The sequence below is a fragment of the Rhagoletis pomonella genome, unplaced genomic scaffold (assembly GCF_013731165.1).
Source record: "Rhagoletis pomonella isolate Grant_MI unplaced genomic scaffold, Rhpom_1.0 Rhpom_scaffold_00037, whole genome shotgun sequence".
Classification (NCBI taxonomy): Eukaryota; Metazoa; Arthropoda; class Insecta; order Diptera; family Tephritidae; genus Rhagoletis; species Rhagoletis pomonella.
In genome coordinates, this window is record NW_023458591.1 from 349423 (window position 1) to 366071 (window position 16649).

At 40.3% G+C, this 16649-nt stretch overlaps 1 protein-coding gene across 1 annotated transcript in view; it reads left to right on the plus strand.

Moving 5' to 3' along the window:
* Positions 1-5429, plus strand: part of LOC118749734 — a 29195-nt gene extending 23766 nt beyond the window's left edge. Inside the window, exons 3-4 of the mRNA XM_036484512.1 lie at positions 4395-4798; positions 4862-5429. Of these exons, the coding sequence (XP_036340405.1) occupies positions 4395-4798; positions 4862-5071 (614 nt within the window). The 3' untranslated portion in view covers positions 5072-5429. The remainder of the gene's footprint in view (positions 1-4394; positions 4799-4861) is intronic.
* Positions 5430-16649: the final 11220 nt, after the last annotated feature.

Consider the following 16649-nt stretch of genomic DNA (forward strand, 5'->3'; position numbering starts at 1 on the left):
TACTCGATGGTTGTTGTGTTTACTTTCTTCTTTTATTTGCATATATTAAGCATAAAAAACATACATATTTACATAAATAGTTACTATTGTAAATAATACATATGTATATGGTGGTAAGAATTTCCTAAAAAGAAACGATGAAACAGCAACAGTCGTGCGAAAACCCAGATCAATATCTGCTGGAAATGCTGGTTTAAGTATACTGCTTTGCTTTTTCCGTGGCTAAATAGATATTTTCAAATAATATTCACATGAATTATATATCCACTGAGAAACCCCGGTTGGCATCAAAATTTATATTTTTAAATAACTATGCGCACACCGAAACAACTCGCGGCGATGGCAAAACTGAAACTGAGACAAACAAGTCTGGGCATATCATATCACACACTTTTCTTTCCCTACCTAGCGCAGGGATCGACATGCCATAGCTCACTGAGCGCTCTATGACCACACGCGTGTTTCACCCATATACGAACAGTGGTAGCGGAGCAATGAGTTCCACGCATACAGTCTCATTCATTGAATCGTTTTTATACAATGGTCGGCATACTAGCGCATTCAAACGATTCAATAAGTGGGACTGTGTGCATTGCTTAGCTGGCGCTCTTCGTATGTGAAACATACATGCGCTCAGAGAGCGCTGAGCATTATTTAGGGGTAGCTCACAAGCCTGAATATGTTCCGCTCTCAAACCAAATCGTGTTTGCCTCAACTAAGATTTGGTAATTATGACTAAACCAAGTGTTGAAAGAAAGCTTATATGTATTAGCAGAGCTTAATGACATCCTTTTATGAACCATACGTTAAGTTGAATAGAATTTGTAGAAATATGCTTCAAAAAAATATTTATTAATATTTACCAAACCCTTCAACTAAATTAACGATTTGGCACAACCTAGACGAATATTAGAAGCTTTAATATATTTAGTTATAATTACCAACCCATGGTAATAGTTCCCAATCCTTAGTCACAGTTCCCAAATATTGTCAAAATTCGGGAACTAAATATCTTTAGTTGTCGAAACTAATCCTTTTTCTCAGCATTCTCAGAGCATTTTGCTTTTACAGATTTTCATTCCTTTCGTATTGTCAAGCGGGGTAAAAATAACATTTAAATAAACCCTCCAAATTACAACTTTATTTAAATGTTTTTGGTAAGAAATAAAAATGGAGAAGCCAACGCCAACTAAAATGATGCGATCGCCACTAGATTTTCTGGGAGCGCTAAAGTTCCGCCACAAGAAGGAGCATCGGATACCGGCGAATCTTTTACAGAATATTTGACTCGTATGTTCGACAAGAGGTTAAGGGCTTTGATGGATTTTTCAATTAAAATACAGTTCATTCCCTAATAACTATAAAACTACACTGAGAAAAAGAATTAGTTTCCCGAATTTTGACAATATTTGGGAACTGTTACCAAGGATTGGGAACTATTACCATGGGTTGGTTATTATGACTAAATATATTAAAGCTTTTAATATTCGTCTAGCTTGTACCAATTCGTTAATTTAGTTGAAGGGTTTGGTAAATACTAATAAATATTTTTTTGAAGCATATTTCTACAAATTCCATTCAACTTAACGTATGGTTCATAAAAGGATGTCATTAAGCTCTGCTAATACAGATAAGCTTTCTTACAACACATGGTTTAGTCAGAGTTACCAAATCTTAGTTGAGGAAGCCACGATTTGGTTTGAGAGCGGAACATATTCATGCTTGTGAGCCACGCCTCAAGAATGCTGAGCGCACATGTGTGTTTCACATACGAAGAGCGCCAGCTGAGTAATGCACACAGTCCCACTTATTGAATCGTTTGAATGTCTAGTATGCCGACCATTGCATAAAAACGATTCAATCAATGAGACTGTGCGTGGAAATCATTGCTCCGCTACCGCTGTTCGTATATGGGTGTAACACGCGTGTGGTCACAGAGCGCTCAGTGAGCTATTTAAAAATATAAATTTTGATGCCAACCGGGGTTTCTCAGTGGATATATAACTCATGTGAATTATAATTTGAAAGTATCTATTTAGCCAAGGAAAAAGCAAAGCAGTATACTTAAACCAGCATTTCCAGCAGATATTGATCTGGGTTTTCGCACGACTGTTGCTGTTTCATCGTTTCTTTTTAGGAAATTCTTACCACCATATACATATGTATTATTTACAATAGTAACTATTTATGTAAATATGTATGTTTTTTATGCTTAATATATGCAAATAAAAGAAAGTAAACACAACAACCATCGAGTAAATTTTTATTTGTGTCAAGCTGAAACTTTTTATCCCATAATAAACGGTTAGCTGATTCAAGTCTACAGCAAGTTCACAAAATTAATTGAAAACTTGTATCAACCAAAGCATTGTTTATATTTGCTCAAAAATGATTTTATTTAACTAACAATATTGTCCACTCAAGGTAGTCCTTTTGTAATTATTATCAAATATACATTTGTCCCAACTAGAAGTCTCAAGTAAATTGCAGACTTTCGTGAACTAGATATTTATTTCGCCATATCCAACTTTGCCACTTGGTCACTATAACCAAATCTTGGTAAACATAACTGAACCTTTTTCTAAGTGTATACATATGTATTATTTACACTAGTAACTATTTATGTAAATATGTATGTATTTTTATGCTTAATATATACAAATAAAAGAAGAAAGTAAACACAACAACCACCGAGTAAATTTTTATTTGTGCCGAACTGAAATTTTTTCCAATAATAAACAATTAGCTGATTCAGGTCACAATAAGTTCACAAAATTATTTGAAGACTTGTATGAACCAAAGCACTGTTAATATTTGCTCAACAATGATTTGATTCAACCAACAATATTGTCCAGGCAAGATAGTCGTTTTGCAATCATTAACAAATATACTTTTGTCCCAACTAGAAGTCTGAAGTAAATTGCAGACTTTCGCGCACTAGATATTTATTTCGCCATATCCAACTATGCTACTTGGTCACTATAACCAAATCTTGGCAATTATACCTTTTCTGGGTGTAGTGAAAAGCTTTTCCACCTTTTTTTTGTGTATCGTTGGACATTTTGGCATTTCTGAATCGTGTAGAATTTAGACATTTGCTGAATACTTAAGCACTTTAGTGTAATATTTAGCATTTATAAAATACCTATTTTTTTGTGTAGTGAAAACAGAGGCATAATTGGGATACCCATGGCAACCTGCAAATTAGAACTTAGAAATAACATTATCAAAGAGGCCAACAGATCATGGCTAGAAGAGGGCGCTTGTAGAACAACCAAGCTACCATGGCCATAAATAGATAAGAAAAGGACGAAAATTTTGCTCAACTTCTAAAGAGAGGATATTGCGATGGTCATGGTACACTCAGAAAAAGCTTTAGTTATAATTACCAGAATTGGTTATAGTGACCAAGGGGCATAGTTGGTAAGGTAGACAATATTGTTAGTTGAATAAAATCATTGTTGAGCAAATATAAACAATGCTTTGGTTTTTAATTAATTTTGTGAACTTGCTGTAGACTTGAATCAGCTAACCGTTTATTATTGACACAAATAAAAATTTACTCGGTGGTTGTTGTGTTTACTTTCTTCTTTTATTTGTATATATTAAGCATAAAAAATACATATGTACATATATACATAAATAGTTACTAGTGCAAATTATACATATTTATATGGCGGTAAGAATTTCCTAAAAAGAAACGATGAATAAGGAACAGTCGTGCGAAAACCCCGGTCAATATCTGCTGGAAGTGCTGGTTTTGCTTACTGCTTGGCTATTTCCTTGGCTAAATACACTTTCAAATTATAATTCATGTGAATTATATATCCACTGAGAAACCCCTTTTGGCATCAAACTTTATATTTTTAAACAACTATGCGCACACCGAAACAACTCGCGGCAATGGCAAAACTGAAACTGAGACAAACAAGTCTGGGCATGTCATAGCACACACTTTTCTTTCTCTTCCTAGCGCAGTGATCGACATGCCATAGCTTACTGAGTCCTGTGACCACACGCGTCAAAACTCGGGAACTAAATATCTTTAGTTGTCGAAACTAATTCTTTTTCTCAGTGTAGTTTTATAGTTATTAGGGAATGAACTGTATTTTAATTGAAAAATCTTAAATAATGGTACGGTCTTGCTTTCAAACTACACTACTACTTCATTAAATGTTCACTTTTTATTCAAGTATTTACATATCTATGTAAGTTAACAAAATATGTAACTACATCAATTATTATGTTGGCTTAAGTACCCGCATTTTTTTAACTAGCCAACCCGCCTAAGTACCTCAAAAAGCTGACATTTTTCGTGAGCTACTTATGTATTTATAAAATGGGTTTACAGCTTTTCATTTTTTATTCTAATAATGTAATTGTTCTCTTTACAGATTCTTCAATATATGGTTATGATATATTCGGAGGAGCACCGAATTTTATATGTGATATGAGCAGAGCTCTTAGAAAAAGTTCAGTATCTAATTCGATAACGAACAAAAAACAATTAAATTCGTATGTAGAGGCGGGCAATAATTGTAAGACTATGATGGAAAATTGTGCAGTCGTGCTTGACAATATTGGCCGATTTAACTCTGTTCGATTGTATAATGACAACAAGCCGGAAATTTTGGTAGAAAATTCGGACAGCGAAGGGGAAATATTCGAATTTGAGGAGGCAGATATTTTGCTACCACCCTTATATTTACTCAAAGACGAAGGCACTGACAAATGGGTTCTGTTGAGTGATTTGTGCAACTTGCTCAAAGTAAAATCTAAAGATACTCTTTTGAATAAGGTGAGTGGCATAAATTTACTAATTAATTCGTGTACTTGATACCAACGGAATACTTCTTTGTAGATATATCCACCTTCTTCATCAGCGTCTTCCGCACACAAAAGTCTGATGAGGGAACTTAAGCTGTCAGATTTTTTGGAGAGAGCAACGTGTTTGCAACTTCTATGCGCTGGGGAAAAAATAAATATATGCGCTTCAAAGGTTGTTTTGATTAAATACAACGATAGCGTTCGAAATTTATTAGGTGTAAAAACAATATTGATGAAGTTTTAAAAAAAAGTAAAATAAATTATGTGTAAAGAACGTGATACTAAGGTGCTATACGAAAAAGATTTTGAATGAAGTGTAGATAACCTGCATATTTAAGTAAATATGTTTTAATATAAAATGAGAATAATCAAAGGAAATATTATTAAAAAGATTGTAAAAAATGTGAGGGAAGCAAAGGAAGAGCATATAATTGTAAATGTATTTGTAAGTAGTAAGATACGAAAAATTATGTTTATGACCCACAATTAATTATAAAAGTGCATAATATTTTCATAATATAAAGAGATGCCGTTTTAATACAAAGTGTACGCTAATTTTTAATATTAAAAATAACAGTTTGATTTCAAATACAAATTCATAATTGGAAGTGTTTGTCTTAATTTACTCTCACGTATATAACCATTCGCCATACAGGTATTAGTTCTGTTCGCTATGCAAAAAACTTGTTCAAGCATGTACCAATTGTTACCAAATCGAGTTCGTTTGGTCCAAAAACTTGAAAAACTGGCAAGGAGAGAGCACAATTTTGGCACTTCATTTGGAGGGGAGGTACAAATACGTGGTGCGAAAATTTTTGCCAGCAAAAATTTGCAAGCGGGTTTGCGGCACACGGTAGCATTTTTGTTAACAATAATTTGAATAAACAAGCACGGGGCTGAAAAAGCTGTTCACGCAATCGGAACGCAGTCGACACCACTGTCGATATAGGAAATCCGACAGTGACTACCACAAATAAATTGAAGCGTATGCTGAAGACAATCTGAATAAGAAGAAATATACGTATAGGTCCTGGTTTGCTTTCCACTTGAAATAATTAAAAATATATATATTATGTTCGAAATACAACCGTGGACGCTAGCTGGCAGTGAAGCTTGCAAATTTCTGTTCCCGCTAAACTGGGTAAGTTTCTCTCTGTGGGAGAGTAAAAGCATAAACAGACGGCAGCGTTGATCCGGATCAACTCGTTAATTCGGAATTATCTCGAGAATTAACTGCAGTTGATCCGAATTAAGTCCTAGAGATAATTCCCAAACTTAACTCGGCTCAAGGGAATTTTCGATGGCAACACTGACCAAAACTCAGAGAGCGTAGAATACAGGGAAAATGCAAAATTAGACTGCATCATTCAATGATCAATAGGTAAAAAACAGCATCAAAAATCTCATTCTTACGATTCCGTTGACAAGATTTTTAAATATTTGTATGCAAATTTTTTAAGCTTAATCTGTTTTGTCATCTGAGGGGACTGTTTTCAAGAAGTTCTTTAAGAAACTATTTTTATTCATAAAATCTCCATTTTTGGAGGTATTTCCAAATCGGTCCAGCTCACTTAAATCCTAATATTTTTACGAAATATTTTGGTGGACGTCTTAAAATATAATAGATTTTGTAATCCTGGCGGAAAAACCGCAACTTTTTTTGGTGATGCAGTTTAATGGACATATACCTTTTCGTCGGTAATACAGTCACTAATACTAATTCAAATAGGAATCCAATTTAAAATGAATAAGAACTTATTTCGGTGACTGCATTACCGACGACAGGGGTGATGTCTATGCTAGTTTTGCAGTTTCTTTGTGTTCTACGCTAACTGAGCAAATAAAGCGACGGGTTCCTTCATCCGTGGTAGCCGAGTGGTGAGAGCTGCGTACTACAAGCCTGTAGGTCCCAGGTCGATCCTCGGTTGGAGCGATTGCCAAACAAATTTTGTTTTTATTATTTCTTTTATTTTTCTAAATTTTATTTGATTTATATATTTAATTGTTTTTTATTTTATTTTTGTTTGTTTTATTTTATTTCACATTTTTTATTTATTTAAATTTTTAGAATTTAATTTTACTAAAAAAGTCAAAAACAACTAACTAAAACGAACTTAAAAAAAATATAGTCATAATTGAACCAACAAAAAAAAATTAAATGAATATTCTACTGGCCGTGGGATTCGAACTTACGACCTCGCGGTTCGTTAGTCTGCATTACTGCCGTCTGTCAAGGCAAAATTTTGATCAGATCAATTGCGGCGTTAATCCGGATCAACGTTTTCGTCTGTCTATGCTTTAAGATACCTTATTCTCTGAATTTTGTTGCTGGCTAATTTTTATTGTCTTCTCCAAACGAACACAACTATTGCTAAACTTCAGCGTGGTTAAAATTTCTCCCGGGTTTACTTTGTAAAAGTTCTGTTAAGTAGCTGTTAGGCGTGGCAAGTGCAAGTCCCTTGCACAAGTCTGTCAAACTCAAGAGTTTTTATTTCCGAAAATCAAACTTTCCGACACTACTTTTTGTCTATTTACACAGTGAATGTAAACAATTCCACTTTCACCTGTCTGGTAAAGACATTTGTATGCTCATAACAATATTACTGACCTGAAAGATTTGTAAAAAATGCTAAAATGCGCACAAAACAACCACAAAATGTCTAATGCTTATATATCTAAATTGTTCATATCAGGAGAATACATTAATTGCAAGTATTTTATTGAATTTGCAGCATTTTTAAAATCTTATACAAATTCGGCGAAAATCGCGTTACCCGACCAAGGGCTGTTGTTTCGACGATCTAACCCCGTTTAGGTCGGTGAAATATCTCAGAAGTTGTTCGTCCATAGGGCTACATCTACTACGTAGTCTTCTGCTCAGGGCTGACATCAAATCAAACCCTGGGCCAGAAACTTACACCTGCTGTGTATGCCAAAGACGTCTACACCACAACTCCACCTCAGTCAAGTGCAATGCTTGCAACGGGTGGAGTCATCTCAGAGTCTGCTCAGGCCTACGGACTCATCGGCGGTGGACCACATCATTTGTGGCCCCCTGCTGCTCAAACAGAGCTGCCTCCACGGCCAACCCCAGTCCACCTAAGCAGGTCAACACAAACACCACAGCACCACAACACAACACAATAGACCACACCACCCCAACGACAGACCACACAACCGCACGACCACCCACACGCCGCGCCAACAACTCCTGGTTCCGTAATGTGACATCAGTCAAGTGCAACACCTGCCATGGCTGGTGCCACTTTAGGGCATGTTCAAGTCTACGCACCACGTGTGATCGGACGAGGAACTTCGAGGGCCCGTTTTGCGTTGCAAGGTCGCAAGCCCCGATTGCGACGCCACCCACTACCACCACAGGGTGGCACCCTCCACAGCAGCGCACAGAGTCAATGACGGCCAGGCAACACACTCCCCTCACCCCCGCATAACAACACGTCTCCCGATCCCTACGAAGCTCCTTCAATTCAACTGCAACGGACTTTAGAGCAAGATCGAGGAGATAGCCGTCTTCATGGGAAGGCATGGAATATTGATAGTGGCGGTCCAAGAGGCGAAGTTGCATGGCAATTCAACATTGTTCAATTGCGCTGGGTACAACGTGCACCGTCGATATCGCGACCGAGATAATGGTGGTGACTTTGTGTTCATCACGCACCACACCGTGCATTGACCGCACGGATACCATCCTAGAATCTCGGGGCATTGCTATCCGGTCAGGCAATGTCGAGCTCGAAATATTTAACGTTTATATACCCCCTGTTACTAGTTGACCAGCAAGATATCACCCTGAAATAGGTGCGCTCCTCAGAGGTGAAAACCGTATGAATTCACTGAATTTACTGAAAGCACCTTCGCTGCCCTTCCCACACCAACCGACGTTCACCTAGGCGAACGTAAGTTCCGCAGGGCTGCCACTGCTGCTGCAGCTCGCTTCGTACCAGCAGGACGCAAAACGGACCCCCGTCCAAACTTTTCTGCTGAAGCGGCTGTTTTAGCCGATGGGCGTGGCAACCTTCGCCACGCCGATCCCGGAAATCCCCGTATCAGGGATCTCGACATGGAGATTCGGCAGCTTGTGAACGTAAATAAGCGGAAAAAGTGGGAAGAGCATCTGAAGCCTTGCAACTTCACCTCTTGTGTGAGTAAGCTTTGGTTAACCGTGAGGTCACTGTCCAATCCGACGAAGCGCGACGACAGGGTCGAAATATCTTTCGGCGACCGTGCGTCGTCAAGCCCGGAGCGATGCGCGAGCTATTTTAGCCGACCAGAAGGCTGCACAAACTGCCAACAACTAAGCCATCCAAAGCCATGGGAACCGACGGAATATGCCTGTTGATGCTGATAAATGTTGGTGCTGCGGGAATAGACTATTTAGTCAAGGTTCTCAACCTGCCGATGGCCACTCTCGTCATTCCAAACATCTGGAGAGTGGTACCACTGCTCAAACCGGGGAAACCATCCAACAAAGGAGACTCTTGTCGTCCGAAAGGAGTGTCCTTTGCCCGGTAGCGAAGACACTAGAGGCCTTCTTGCTACTCCCATGTTTTACGAACCACCTGACCCCAGCGAAGCATCAGCATGGTTTCCGTAAATTGCACAGCACAACAACAACCAAACCAAACCACCAAACACCATAACATTCAGATAACACGTGCCCTAAACCGCAACCGCTCTTGTGAGAAAACTATTCTATTAGCGTTGGATCTTTCAAAAGCGTTTGATACAGCCAGTCACTCCACACTGCTAGAAAACATGGAGGCCTCCTGTCTCCCACAGAGGCTCACACGGTGGTCGGCGAATTATCTGAGTGGTCGACACTCGTCAGTAATGTTTAGAGACAAATTGAGTAAACCTAGAAAAATAAAACAGGGGGTTCCACAGGGTGGTGCCCTCTCCCCATTACTGTTTAACTATTATATTTCCAAGTCCCTCAACCACCAGAGACCGTCTCGATTGTCTCTTACGCTGACGATTGTTCGATAATGGCGTCTGGGAATGTAATTGATGACTTGTGCTCGAAAGTAAACGGGTATCTTTCCGAGCGTTCTCGCTTCTTCACCGCTAGGAGCCTAACCCTCTCCCCTAAAAATCTTCTGCGGCCTTGTTTACCACCTGGACGAAGGAGGTCAGACTACCGTTGGGTATTCACCTTGACACCAATTCCGACGGTGAATAACCCCAAAATACTCGAAGTAACCTTTGACAGTATGCCATCCTCCGCGCACGCAACCGCAATTGTCAACAAAGTACAGAGCCGCAACAAAGTCCTTATGTGGCTAGCCGGCAGTACTTGGGGCAAAGACAAAGAAACGTTGATGGAAACAGAAGAGGCAATTGGCCGGCCGGTTCTAAACTACGCAGCGCCAGTGTGGTCGCCGGGGACTAGTAGGACGCAGTGGGTTATGCTGCAGACGACACAAAGCACAGCACTTCGGACAGCAACTGGAAGTCTTCTGATATCGCCAGAACACCACCTGCATGACGAGGCGAAAATGCTCCCCATAAAGGAGCACAACACAAAGCTCTGCAAGCATTTCTTAGGGCCGGTTGTTCAATGTCTGATTAGCACTAATAGGAGGTAGAAGCTCTGATTAAATACAACGACTGCTTTATCGATCACATATTATATGCATGATGTTGAAAACGTCGATAATGTTTAACCGGCAAGTAGTGATAACCAGACATTGATCAACCGGCCCTTAGTAGTGTTATGTAACTGTTTGTACTGGACCGGAAGTCACGGAGGGTCGGCTTGGTTGTAGCCCGGCTTTAGCTCGTCAGTCCTTGTCGTGGTTCTTGCCGTTCCTTTCAGCCATAATAAAAAAAAGGAGTCATGCCGGATAGAGGAAACGGAAACTTAAGATAATACTGCGAAAAGAGGGAAAGCGGTAGAAAACCAGTCCTGTCAGAACAAGAAGACGGATTAACACGCCATTTTAACTAGTATCCCTTCACCTAGAATTTAAAATAACACACGTTTCCTCTTTCTTTTCAATTCAAATGTACAATTTATTTATAATTGTATTTACGCATGTAGATGTATCTTAAATGACTAAGAAAAATCTAAAAGGAATTTACAAAAAAAAAATATATATATATATATAATACTAAATGAAAATGTATATCATACGGAAAAATTCTATTGAAATGCACTCCTCGGTTTTTTTTCCTTTTTTTCTCGACTGCCCTAATATTATACTTCAACACTTAAAACATCGTATTTTGCAAAGTATGTCGCAAAATGGTTCAACGCGAGGATGCAAAATTAAAATATAAATCGAAAACACAACGATATATATCTGTAGGTCTGCGTATGTTAAATAGCAGAGTTGTTTCACTCACCTCGCTAATCCACCGATGATGGTACCAACAAGCGGCGATGTAAGCTGAAACAGAACGTGAGCAGGAAATATACAACAGTCCTACCTAACACACATAACTACACCTGTGGGAACAGAAGGCTCCACACGGCCACGGACAAGATCGCGCGAGATTTTGTACATAGTTCTATTCCCGCCGCGTTTGCTATTGAATCAAATACGACGCCTTGAGTGCCAAACGTGACCTAGACTTTTAAACTTAATTTTTTTGTTACATTATTTAACTAATAAATAGAAGTGTATGTCATTAAAATTACTTACTGCGAAATTATACAAATTAGAAGCAAACGGAAATAATTAAAATTATAAGCAAATGTGTATGTAATTGAACAAGATTTTGGAAACAAACCTTCGGTTTCTTGGCACATGGCACTTCGCGAGTGTTCTGGTCTCGGCGATTGAGACCAACGTGCGTAATCAAAACGTGTAAAAATATGTTTATGGGCCGATCGACCGGAAACATTGCATTAGGCAAATTAAAGAATTCAATGTGTGGTGTGAAACTTCTAAAATATTAAAATTAATAAAAAAAGAAATTTTTTTGGGCTTTGTCGGGGCGTAATTTGTACAAAGAGTGCACACTGTTTTGCTCTTCTTGTGTGTGCTGTTCCCGGCCCGGTGCGGCGAAGTCGCACTTTTCGCTCGCGCTCACAATTCCGCAATTAGCGTTGTATACAGTGCGCGAGTGCCTACATGTAGTTAACAGAGGCACCTATGTTAATACCTCATCTGTGTTTCTAGCTTGCTGCTGTCCTCTGCTGGATTTGTTGCCAGACCGCTGGAGATATGGCGCGCTTGTTTATTGGGAATATCTGCTTCAAACAGATGGATTTATGCAGGTAAGTTTCTGGTTGTTCATCGGCCTGCCGTATTTCAGGCCGTAGTTGCGGCCCTCTGAGCTATAACCCGCGGCTGTCCTAAAGTGACAAAAATAAATATAAAATTAGTTACGCCCTGCCGGTTAACAAGTTTCATTATGTTGTGCATGGATGGGTAGGTGCGAACTTTACATGCATATATAATAGTACCCATTAGAATATACGTATACATATGTATAAATTATTATTCTATGGCATTGTCTTACCTCAACTTCCAACGGGCTCTTTTCTGATAAGCTACTTGTCGCCGCCGTTGAATCCCTTCGTGGCTGAATCTTTACAAATCCCATTATTACGAATTTGATTTCACAAAAATAACTTTATATTTTCACTTTTTTTAGTGACTGTTTTGCTTGGAACTTTTAACTTTCTCACCGCACCTGCGTTAGCCACACAAGACCGCAACTTTTATTTGATCCTGTTTCTGGGCTCACTCCGGCTTAAATAGAGAATTGGCGTTTGGGGCAAAAACTGTCATGTCCACTAGATGTTCGATCGAGTCTATGGTTTTCCCGTTACTTTGCTTATCGTACCACAAACTACCTCTAAATACAGGGGTAAGTCAAACATGGTTTACAGTTTGGCAGTATATTACGGTTCTTAATATGGCAACCTCATGGATGTTGCTAAGGCATAGCAACTTTATTGGTGTTGCTAATGGTTTGGTGATTTCATGGATGTTGCTAAGGCGAGTGTTGCATGTACCACAGACTGCGGCTATAGGCTCGCATCTGCCGATGGTGTCTGCATCATGGGGCGTGTGCGAAAAAAAATTCAGACGCAGCCTTTTCGCCCTTTTTTCATTTTGTAACTACCCCGTTTCTGTCTCCTCTCTAGCCCAATGTGTGGCCTCGACTCATAATTCATCGCCGGGCTTTACAAAAGTTCAATGTAACAGTGGGAAATGCTGGTAAGATATGACAAACACTAAGCTGTATACATAAAGTTGTATACCAAGACCTGCATACTTCAAACACAAAATTAAATTAACTAATAACAAGTAAGAAAGTCTAAGTTCAGGCGGAGCCGAACATTAAATACCCGGCGCAAGTATTAAAAATATGTTTTCCACCTTTCCGAAAACTACCACTACATTGTAAGCCGGGCTGCTTTTACCGCTATTTTAAACATCTTCGATAGAACGTTCAGTTAGAAATAATGAGATAATCTTATACAGTCATATGGGGGCGATATCACGCCCATTTTCCAAAATTCCAAACAATGTTACTTCATTTCAAGGGATTGTTTTTAGTATCAATTTTGAGTAAATTAGCGTCCTTAAATTTCGAACTATTGAAGTTTCAAGCATTTCTGAAATTTACCGTTATCTATATGAAAAGCGGCCGTAATTTTAATCCGATGTCAATAATTTTTAACGTAATGCTTTTGTGTGGATAGCACAATAACCATACCGGGTTTGGTACAAATTGGTACGACGGTTACCGAGATACATATATGTGATCATAAGTGGGCGGTGCCACGCCCATTTTCCCAAATTTTTCCACAAATGCATTTCTTGGTAAAAACTTATTTCAAGCATCAATTAAATTACCGTTATGTGGGATGTGGGCGTGGTTATTGTCCGATTTTAAAAGTTTGGAAGAAATTGGTGCATCGGCCACCAAGATATACACATGTAACCATAAGTGGGCGTGGCCACGCCCATTTTACAAATATTTATAATATGCTTATTTTTCATCTAAAAATTATTGTAAATATCAATTTTGAGTGAATAATCTTCAGTAGTTACTAAAATATCGCAGTTTTCGTATTTCCTAAAATTACCGTTATATGGGAGGTAGGCGTGATTATTGTCCGATTTTGCCTATTTTCAATACCGTCCGTCCTACGCCCGAAAGAAGTGCACATACCAAGATTCGTAAGATATCTTAGTTTTTACTCTAGTTATCGTGAGCGCAAACGGACGGACGGACAGACAGTCACCGCTTAATCGATTTCTCTTTTCATTGTGATCATTTATGTATACATTTGTCTATATCTATCTCGATTCGTTTTGCCTATTACAAACAACCGTTATGTGAACAAAGTTATAATACCCTTGTGCACAAGTGCGCTCGGGTAGAAAAATATCTTTTGCATGGTATCTTCTTCTTCTTTTTTGGCGCTGTAACCGCCTAAGCGATTTTGGCCGAGTTCAGCAAAGCACGCCAGTCGTTTCTCCTCTGTGCCAACTGACGCCAATTGGAAACGCCAAGTGAAGCCAGGTCCTTCTCCACCTGATCTTTCCATCGCAGTGGGGGCCTCCCTCTTTCTCTGCTACCACCAGCGGGTTCCGAGTTGAATACTTTCAGAGCTGGAGCGTCGGTGTCCATTCGAACGACATGACCAAGCCAGCGGAGCCGCCGTATTTTAATTCGCTGCACTATGTCCATATCGTTGTAAAGCTCATACAGCTCATCGTTCCATCGTCTGCGGTACTCGCCGTCACCAACGCGTAAAGGACCGTAAATCTTCCGCAAAATCTTTCTCTCAAACACCCCAAGAGCCGCCTCATCGGATGGTGTCATTGTCCATGCTTCTGCGCCATATTCCAGCACGGGCATGATGAGTGACTTATAGAGCGTGGTTTTCGTACGTCGAGAGAGGACTTTACTCCTGAATTGCCTACTCAGTCCAAAGTAGCACTTGTTGGCAAGAGTGATTCTACTTTGAATTTCAATGCTGACATTATTATCGGTGTTAATGCTGGTTCCCAAGTAAACGAAATTCTCTACTTTCTCGAAATTGTAACTGTCAACAGTGACGTGGGTGCCAAGGCGCGAATGTGCTGACTGTTTGTTTGATGACAGGAGATACTTCGTCTTGTCCTCGTTTACCACCAGACCCATGCGCTTTGCTTCCCTATCCAACTTGGAAAAGGCAGAACTTCGCGGTTTTTGTTACCGATGATGTCGATGTCATCGGCATAAGCCAGCAATCGCACGCTCTTGTAGTAAATTGTTCCTGAGCGGTTCAGTCCTGCAGCTCTTATTATCTTCTCCAACATCAGATTAAAGAAGTCACACGAAAGGGAGTCGCCCTGTCTGAAACCCCGTTTTGTGGCGAACGGCTCGGAGAGGTCTTTTCCAATTCTGACGGAGCTGGTGGTATTGCTCAACGTCATTTTACACAGCCGTATGAGTTTTGAGGGGATGCCAAATTCAGACATAGCGGCGTATAGGCAACTCCTTTTAGTGCTGTCAAAAGCGGTTTTAAATTCGACAAATAGGTGGTGAGTGTCGATCCTTTTCTCGCGGGTCTTTTCCAAGATTTGGCATATTGTGAATACCTGGTCTATGGTGGATTTGCCAGGTCTAAAGCCACACTGATAAGGCCCAATCAGTTCATTGACGGTGGGCTTCAGTCTTTCACACAATACGCTCGATAAGACCTTGTAACCTATGCTTAGAAGGCTGATCCCGCGGTAGTTGGCGCGAATGGCGGGGTCACCTTTCTTGTGGATTGGGCAGAGCACACTTAAATTCCAGTCGTCGGGCATGCGTTCATCTGACCATATTCTGCACAAGAGTTGATGCATGCACCTTATCAACTCCTCGCCGCCGTACTTGAATAGCTCAGCTGGCAGGCTGTCAGCTCCAGCGGCTTTGTTGTTTTTCAGTCGCGTTATTGCTATACGTACCTCATCATAGTCAGGCGGTGGAACGTCGACTCCGTCATCATCGACTGCGGGCTCGGGTTCTTCTTCTCCACAACTTTCCGTGCTGCTACCATTTAGTAGGGCGGAAAAGTGTTCCCTCCATAATTTAAGTACGCTCTGGACATCAGTTACTAGGTCGCCATTATTGTTCTTACAGGAGTGCGCCCCGGTCTTTAAACCTTCCGTAAGTCGCCTAACTCTCTGGTAAAATTTTCGGGCATTCCTCCTGTCGGCCAGCATTTCAAGCTCTTCGCACTCACGTATTTCTGCCTCTCTCTTCTTGTTGCGGCAAATACGTCTCGCTTCCCTCTTCAGATCCCTATAGCGGTCCCACATAGCGCGCGTTGCGCCCGATCGCAGCGTGGCCCTGTAGGCGGCATCTTTTTTCTCTGCTGCTTCCTGACACTCCTCATCGTACCAGTTGTTCTTTCGGGCTCGCTGAAATCCGACTACTTCTTCGGCGGCGGTACTTAATGAGCGGGAAATGTGGTTCCACTGCTCGCATATGTCGGTTTGTTGAAGAGTGCTTTCTGAGAGCAGGTGTGAGAGTCGAGTAGCGAAAGCGCTGGCTGTCTGTTGTGATTGCAGCTTTTCGACGTTAAGCTTTCCTTGCATATTTGGGCGCACATTTTTTGCTGCACAGAGGCGGGTGCGTATCTTGGCTGCAACAAGATAGTGGTCTGAGTCTATGTTTGGGCCTCGGAGTGTGCGTACGTCTAAAACACTGGAAGCGTGCCTTCCGTCTATCACAACATGATCGATTTGGTTTCTCGTTTTTCGATCCGGAGACAGCCAGGTAGCTTGATGAATCTTTTTATGCTTGAACCTAGTACTGCATACTACCATGTTTCGGGCCCCGACGAAGTCTATCAGCCTCAATAC